The 9,015-nt window shown below is 44.0% G+C and overlaps 2 protein-coding genes across 3 annotated transcripts in view; one reads left to right on the top strand and one right to left on the bottom strand.

The window, feature by feature from the left end:
* Positions 1-214: 214 nt before the first annotated feature.
* Positions 215-6,546, top strand: syt5a (synaptotagmin Va; the record flags this gene model as incomplete). The annotated part of the gene is made up of 8 exons (XM_079746907.1): positions 215-425; positions 1,270-1,484; positions 1,928-2,014; positions 2,393-2,560; positions 3,406-3,573; positions 4,207-4,324; positions 5,043-5,176; positions 5,815-6,546. The coding sequence occupies 8 exons, from the start codon at positions 215-217 to the stop codon at positions 6,022-6,024; spliced, it is 1,311 nt and encodes a 436-aa protein (XP_079603033.1). The 3' UTR covers positions 6,025-6,546.
* Positions 6,547-7,866: 1,320 nt separating this feature from the next.
* The window catches only part of tnnt1 (troponin T type 1 (skeletal, slow)), a 6,605-nt gene continuing 5,456 nt past the window's right edge, over positions 7,867-9,015 (bottom strand). For both annotated transcript variants that reach the window (XM_079746638.1, XM_079746637.1), the window contains 2 exons: positions 8,547-8,587; positions 7,867-8,089 (listed from right to left, as the gene is read on the bottom strand). In XM_079746638.1, the coding sequence (XP_079602764.1) occupies positions 8,044-8,089; positions 8,547-8,587 (87 nt within the window). In that variant the 3' untranslated portion in view covers positions 7,867-8,043. The remainder of the gene's footprint in view (positions 8,090-8,546; positions 8,588-9,015) is intronic.

Raw genomic sequence — 9,015 nt, 5'->3', positions numbered from 1 at the left:
AGGCTAACTTTACAGGTGACTAACGTTAGCCTACTTTTCATATTTGTACCTTCTTTTAAATGTATGTACTTTCAAATCCTAGCCCTCTTTTGTTTGCTTGTTTCTTGTTTTATGTCCATATATAACACAAAAAAAAGTGAATAAAATAAAATAAACAAGCAGCAAAAGAGCAGACCTCTTTTTCACTTCTCCCACTCTTGTTCTCAGCGCTGCGATGCGATTGGTCAGAGTGGAGGGGGGCCGGTTCCGGAGGGCGGCGGAGGAGAGCGAGCGAGAGCGGGAACGAGAACGCGATCGTGAGCGTGAGCATGAGCGGGGGGGTGAGCGGGGGGGTGAACGTGAACGTGAGCCCCCGTCACACCACTCCAACCACCAGTACGCCAGCATAAAGAGCAAGTTCTTCAATGAGCTGACACACCTTCCGAGTAAGCACGCACACACACACACACACATGCGCTTGCACACTCTCACACACACATACACACACAAACACATGTGGGTGCTCATATACACCCACATGTGGGTGCTGACACCTACACACATACACCCATACACAAACACACCCACACACACCCACACAGACACACACACACACACACTCAAACAGAGACTTTGAACTGAAAGTAGCGACACACACATGGAAGTTGTGTGTCCCTACTTGAACACACACGGACGTTTCCATGTGTGCTCACCTGTCATGCTGTCACCTCAACCCACTCTGGATGGCTGTAGTCATTTGTCAACCCTTTGTTTAGTCATGTTTCCATGGCATCATCATTTCTTTAAACTCCTCCCATGTTCTCCATACATCTCCTCTATCCCTCGGACTGCTCTTCAAGACCATAAAATCAAAAGTAAGTTTCTGCGTGTGTTGAACGTCTGAGGACCCCCTCCAGTAGAATATGATCTAGATCTAGATCTAGATCTAGATCTAGATCTAGAGTGTACTAGCCCTGCTGTTTAGAAATCCTTTATTTGGCCAATGGACTAGCATACGTTGAACGATAATTAATCCTCAATTGGACCTCATGACATTTTAAGACTTCGTTGCCCATTTTGAACACCTTAACGTAAGCCCAGTAAGAAACAAATACATAGGATATCGCATTTCGTCACAGAACTATTTAAATGATTTATTATGACGATGATTATTATGACCTATTTCTAAAAGAGGAGATAGCTCTCAACACACCTGACCTGACTACCGCTTTTTGAAGTTCTTTCACCGGTTCATCCCGTTACCATAACCACTAGTTAGAAATCTGCTAGTTAGTAAGATAATAAGCAAGACACCTCTCTCCTCAGTGCCCATGTGGGCCATTGGAGCCATCGTGGTGGTGGTGCTGGCCCTGGTGGCGTGCATGGGCTTCTGCATCTACAGGAAGTGCATCAACAAGGGCAAGAAACCCAAGAAGGTCCGCGAGAGGAAGGGAGGCCGCGGCCGCAAGAAGAAGGACAAGGACGGCGAGGATGGAGAGGCCAAGGTGACGGAGATAGAGCCAGGAGCCGGCTTATGATGTTGACGACGCGGTGGAAGATAAATGCTAACCTGGCAGTTCTGTTTGATGGCATTTTATTGTGACATGTAACGATATTTATAAAATATAATTTGTACGGTTGTTTTCTGTTTTGGGGAATTTAGCTTGTTTGGTTGTAATTAACCAACCAAATGCCAAACTAACATTTGTGGCAGTTGGTTGGTTAATAGCAACCAAGCAAGCTACATTTCAATCAAGCAAGCTGCCAAACTAAGATTTGTGGTGGTTTATGAAATTGTTTCCTATGACCTCCTTACTTTCTGAAATATTTGAAGAAATTCTTGCTGCATTAATTAGGTGCAAAAATAAAAAAAGAAAGATATGAAATTAGGCGAGCAGTTAGCTGGATCATATTTAGTATGTTGATGTCTAACTCTTTGTTTCTGCAGGAGGGAGAGGAAGGCAAGGAGGAGGAAGAGAAAGAGGCCCTTGGCAAGCTGGAGTTCAGCTTGGATTACAACTTCACCGACAACCAGGTCAGAAACACCACCCACCGACGCAGGGAACTCAATGACAGGGAATCCATGTTAACCAATACCAAATGTTGGGAACAACACCTTATCTGTAGTAAGCAGATAAGGTACTAAATTGTTGCACACACACACTTACACACACACACACACACACACACACACACACACACACACACACACACACACACACACACACACACACACACACAATACAGGTGGATGAGCACTCAACAGCACAACTAATAATAATAAAAAAAAACGATCTACTACCCACCCTCTTGTTTCCTCTTCCGTGCGAACCCGTCCATGGACACCTCGTGCTGAAACCGTCCGGTGCCACCCTCGGCACTGACCGATGGTTGAATGTCTCTCTTCCTGCAGCTGGTCGTGGGCATCCTCCAGGCCCAGGATCTACCAGCCATGGACATGGGGGGCACCTCGGACCCCTACGTCAAGGTCTTCATGCTCCCGGACAAGAAGAAGAAGTTTGAGACAAAGATTCAGCGGAAGAACCTCTGCCCTGTGTTCAACGAAACCTTTACCTTCAAGGTGGGCCTGCCGTTGGTGAAAAGAGAGCCTGCTCATTTAAGATGAGGAGAGAGGTCTGGTCAACTGGTAGTGCCGTGGATTGATCCTGGTCCAAATCATGAATGAATGCAGGGGGTAATCTTTTTTTTGAGGAATAGACGTACGATGTATGAGGGGTTTGCATTGCCCTCTATTGGTCAAACGCATGTTATTGCATCAGTGACTGTTTCTGTCAGTTTTGGGTTACCAAATTACGTCTATCGGTGATCTGGCTACACGCCCCAAATCCTATCGTAGCCGGTGGTGATAGAAGGAGTCTGAACAGCGATGTAATCATCTATGGCATATGTTAATCATTTATGAACTGTGTCCGTATGAAGTGCGGCAGACGGCCTTCAAGGTTGAATGAACTCCAATTTGGATTAACATAACCCTCCAAATAACCCCAGGATGGGGCCCAGCTTGATAGGTGGAACAATGAAACAAATGTGTTATCAAAGGAGATACATTGATACATTTATCATCCATCGGAGGGCTAGCTTAGCGTAATGCTTACCTGTAACCGTATCGCTCATCGCAATCGGCACTTCAACACCTGCATTCGCTAATCAATAACTATTTTTGTGAATTTCTCATGCCATGGGCATGACAAATTCACAAAATATAAATGTAATTGAGCCTGGTAATAACAATCAATAATCAATCACACTATCAGGCAAAATAGAATCTAAATGATCCTTTCCTTCAGGTTTTAATTTATCGATCTATTTGTTAATGTCAATCCTCTAGTAGTATAAAGGAAATTCCTCTCTCTCTCTCTCTCTCTCTCTCTCTCTCTCTCTACCTCTACCTCTACCTCTCTTCAGATCCCCTACAGCGAGCTCGGAGGACAGACCCTGGTGATGCAGGTGTTTGACTTCGACCGCTTCGGGAAACACGACCGTATCGGTGAGATAAAGATCCCCATGAACAGCGTGGACCTGGCACAGCCCCTCAACGAGTGGCGGGATCTGGTGGGCGGTGAGAAGGAGGTGGTAAGTGACGCCCCCTGGTTCGATGCGGGCTTCTGGGTTCGACTCAAATACAGGGCGAGAGATGACGAGGCCAATGCCGGTAGCTATCTTACATTTACATTTTAATTTACATTTGTGGGAATTTGTTGAAGCTTTTATCCAAAGCGTCTTACAACCATTCATGCACACATTCACACACCGACGGTGGAGTCAACCACGCAGGGCGATAGCCAGCTCGTCGGGAGCAGTCGGGATGAGGCGTCTCGCTCAGGGACACCTCGGCACTCAGCTAGGAGGAGCCGGGGATCGAACTAGCAACCTTCCGGTTACCAGTCAACCCGCTCTTCAGAAATCTCTCCTTCTGAGAGATGTTGTTCTATTGGTTAGTAAATCAACCTCGAAACCTCGGGAGGACTTTGAACATCTGGACCTGGAGGCTATGGGTATAACCACAGACTTCTTTATAATCTTTGTCTTTTTATTATAATGATTTGCATGTTGATTTTATAATGTGCTATAGCTTTTCATCTGTTTGGTGTTTTTGCTTCAATTTCACACATGCCTATGTGTGTGTGTGCGTGTGTGCATGCGCCTGTGTGTTTGTGTCTGTGTGTGTTTGTGCTTGTGTCTGTCGGTGTGTTTTCTCTGTCATAGCAAGAGAAGTTGGGTGACATCTGCATCTCCCTGCGCTATGTCCCTACCGCCGGCAAATTCACCATCAACATCATGGAGGCCAAGAACCTGAAGAAAATGGACGTCGGAGGATTGTCAGGTGATTGATTATAAAGGGGCTGTGCAAACGCACACATGCATGCACACACACACGCACGCACGCACACACCCACACCCACACACACACACACACACATGCATGTTCACAGTCTCGTGTAAGTTATGACACTTCCATAATCAAAATGAAAATAAAAAGTTGACCCAGGAGGAAATACGGACCTCTTAGCCTAAACATAACGTAACCTGCGTTGTGTTTGGCTTGTACTGGACAGACTGGTTCACTCTCAGCATTGTGGATGAAGCGGTTTTATTGCCTGCACAAGGGGTCATCAGATACACAAATACACACAGAGCTTGAGCATGAGTCTCGTCCGCCTGCAGCAGATATCTTCCTTCCTGCTGCAGGATACCCATAATGCAACGCTGTATAAAAATATCATAGAATAAGAGTCCTGACCCAATGACACAGGATTTAACAAAAACTACAAGCACATTTCATGTATTCCGTTACACACACACACACACACACACACACACACACACACACGTGGGAGCTCATACACATACACATGCAGACACCTACACACACCCAAAGAGTAGGCATGAACCCACACACACACACGCACACACACACAAACACACACACACACACACACACACACAAACACACACACACACAGTAACACACACTCAAACACCGACTTTGAACTGAAAGTTTCTCTGTGTTTTTATCCCTCTCCGTCTGCTTCCTCCTCCAGACCCCTTCGTCAAGGTGGTGCTGCAGCACCAGGGCAAGCGTCTGAAGAAGAAGAAGACCTCGGTCAAGCAGAACACCCTCAACCCCTACTTCAACGAGAGCTTCAGTTTCGAGATCCCCTTCTCCCAGATCCAGGCATGTAGACGCTGCCTCCCCGCATTTTCCATTGTGATGCTAAATGGCCTCACCCTCTGCATTAATAGCTGTGTATATAGGGGGCCCTGCACTCTTTACTCAGCCCCCGCATATGTATTTGATGACAATTTACTGGTGCACCTAAAGTCAAATGTCGGGATCTCCTGTGCTCGGAGTTCCTGGGAGATGTATAGTCCTAGGGTATTCTTGGAATATATATAGTCCGTAGTGTATTCTCAGGGATTTAACCTATGGACGATCTAAGAAATCTTGTGACGTCAGCTGATCTCAGCATCCATGTCGAGCAAAAAAGCGAAGGAAGTGTGGAAAAAATGTTCCCATTCCCGAATTAATCACAAATCCTGTCCTTGCCCTCAGTTTGCCCTAGAAATGTGTGATCCCTTATTGGTCGGCCCTAACAGTGTGTGCTCCCTTATTGGTCGGCCCTAACAATGTGTGCTCCCTTATTGGTCGGCCTTACAATGTGTGCTCCCTTATTGGTCGGCCCTAACAGTGTGTGCTCCCTTATTGGTCGGCCCTAACAGTGTGTGCTCCCTTATTGGTCGGCCCTAACAGTGTGTGCTCCCTTATTGGTCGGCCCTAACAGTGTCTGCTCCCTTATTGGTCTTCCTTAACAGAAAGTCCAGGTGCTGATCACAGTCTACGACTACGACAAGTTGGGCAGCAACGACGCCATCGGCAAGTGCTGGATCGGCTTCGGGGCCTCTGGCATTGGGCTCCGCCATTGGTCAGAAATGTTGGCCAATCCCAGGCGTCCGTGTGCCCAATGGCACACGCTATCTCCGGAGGAGGAAGTGGACGCCCTCCTGAAGGCCCCAATCCGCTAAACACACACACACACACACACACGCAAAATCTATGCACAAACACTGTCTGAAATGTTTGCAATAGCCCACAGGGAAACACCTTTGAATCTTCCCGCACAAATGAATAAAGTTAGATATTTGTTCCTTTCTACATTGACTAGATGTTTTGTTTTTGTCTTTATGGACTGTACTCAAGTCACGTAATTGGTGGAAGGAGATTTGGATACTGGTTTCCAGTATCCAAATCTCGCATTATGGATACTGGTTTCCAGTATCCAAACCACTGATCAGCTCTCTATGCATCCTTTAGCTTTGTGTATTGCATTTTCTTTGCTATAATTTGTTTCCAGAAGCAAGAACAAAAAAACTCACCTGTCTCTGCTATTCTTGGCTTAATGTTTTCCTTTGAAAGGCTGTTAGTTTATTCTCACTTGATACCCATTTGTCTCGGATGTTTTTGACTTTTGTTTGTTTTTGTGTGAATGAGCCAATGGTGTCTGAACACAAGTGTTTGTATCTGTTTCTCTTATAGTATTTTAAAAGCTGTGGACTATGTGATGTACTTCTTGATACAATGTGAATGTAAACAGATAGTATATGTATGTGAATAAAAACAACTCAAAAACAGCTGGTTGAGTGGATCAATAGATGAACTACCGCCGAAACAGAACTTGGCAAGACAGAAGCACGGCGATGGAAGCAAAGGAGATCAGTCACGATGATAGCATTCGGTGAAGAATCTGTGTATATTGTAGGCTATTACAGCATACAATATAATAAGTATTCCACTACTAGATATATTTAAAGTCTCAAATTTCTTTAACTTAATTTATCCATCATCACGGGTATAATTGTGTGGGATCCAGGTTCCGTCTAAACATATCAAACTAACTATCAATATCAAACTCTGTCTACACATATCAAACTGGCTCAAGTGTATAGAGATTAGTTACCTTTTTGACACAAGATGTCGCCATTTGCCATGTTGCTATTTCCTCTGGAAAGCTTTGCGGTTGGGTGCGACATGATTGAGTTCTCTGTCTTCTCTTGCTCTTCCAGAGTTACGGTCTGTCTACCAAGTGCGGCTTCGACCCCTGCCATTTTCTGCTCCATAATTATTATCATCTTTGCTCTCTTCCTCATTTAACAACATTCAATAGGATATTTGTGTTTGTTTAAATTCTGCAAATGAAGCATGATATTCGGCCATGTTCTCTTTAATTTCATCTTCATTCATTTTTTCCTTCATTAATTCCTTAATTGCGTTCGTGGCTCCCAATTGGCTTTTGTCTTTTCCATCAATTGGGCTCATCCCCGGCTGTCGTCATGGTTCCCCCACGACACAAGCCCTTCCCCCCCCCCCCCCCCCCCCGACATACCCCCAAACAAAAGAAATTCTGATCCAAAACATTTTTTTTTTCGTATTTGGTGGTGTAGGCGATTATTGTGGCTTATTTTCTAGCTTTCACCTGCTTCCAGCTGCCAATTGGAAATAATCGCCTACACCTGGTGGTGCTCCTTAAGCAGACCAGACTCTGGAAGTAGGCTCTCGCTCAACATGAAGATTTGCAGTTAAGCTTAAGCCTTGCCACCTCTTCCTTTTTCTGTCACCTGCGTGAGACCATAATTGTTCGGCCTTTGGCCGTTTAAGTCACATATGACTTTATGCGGGAACCTGAATTAAACCCCCATTTTTCAGTAATTCTCGTGTCTATCTATTCATGCCTGCGCTTACACAATGGGCCGTAACAGTGCTTGTGAACTGTACTGTATCTGTATGTGAACTGTATCTTGTGTTTGTCAATAATTTATTCAAGAGAATATCAAATAAAAATACTTTTCAAACTTTTCAATTCGGGTCACTTTATTGTTTTCCATTACCCCAGCATGTCGTACCACCATGAGGAAGAAACTGGAAGGTTTCGACATCCATTCTGCAATAATAACCAGTTCAGGCATCCATGGACACCAATTTACATCTTTAGGCTATATCCTTTTATCAAACTTTTAATTTCTCCTTCTTTCCGTGAATGCGGTCGTCTACTTCCAGCGGCCGCCCACTTTCCCCTTGCCATGAACCTTCTTACTGTGGGAGGGGAATGGAAGGAGAGGGTGCAAGTGAGGTAGGAAGGAAGGAACAGCATTGACCATTGGTTCTCAAACTAGCGGTACCCGTGTGCAATTTAGTGGAACGCAAATGTAGGCCTATCTCAAAAGAAAAAAATATTTAAAAACAATATCAAAATACTAGTACGAATGGAAATACATTAAGCATGAGATCATTAAAATTGGGTTTAAAAACAGTTAAAGGAATATATGTGCCTCCTGCATGAGCTGTGCGTAGCTGAATAGGGCCGGCCTACACTACTGTATTTTAAAATATTTTATAAACATCGGTCATAATGGTGGTACTTGGGAAGAAAAATATTTTCAGAGTTGGTACGCGTAAAATGCTTGACAACCACTGGCATAGACGTTCTCAGAGACAGATAGATATGCTAGTCATGATTATATGTCTAGCCAAAAAAAATAAAAAGACTCACAATTTCTGAGCGTGGGAGATTCGGTTGAGCAGCACGATGATCTGAACAGAGGATTAGAGGGCAAAATCTTTAAACAGGCTCTACAGGATCATTGTAATTATAGGGTTACTATAATATCTATAGTGATGATATGATATAATTACATGGATCGCTACCTCTTTCTTCATGCTTTTAATTATTTCATAATTTCTTTAAGACTTTTAAGAGACATATTTTTTCAAATAAAAAGAATACCGGCAGATGTAATTACTATGGAGAGTAAATTTCACTTTGGAATGAAGCTCTGATACACAAAAACGATTGACTTGATTTATTGCTTCAGCTGTAGCCAACCTGTCTACAGTAATTTGGTTTACACATAACTTATTATATCATAGCATGCACTAAAGAATTAAAATGTATTGTAGACAGGCAGACAGATTCACCTTTGAACCTTACTGTTGGTATTAGTAAATGCATATCATCAATT

This window comes from Pollachius pollachius (genome assembly GCF_949987615.1).
Source record: "Pollachius pollachius genome assembly, chromosome: 11".
Lineage (NCBI taxonomy): Eukaryota > Metazoa > Chordata > Actinopteri > Gadiformes > Gadidae > Pollachius > Pollachius pollachius.
This window is presented reverse-complemented; position numbering and strand designations above follow the sequence as displayed.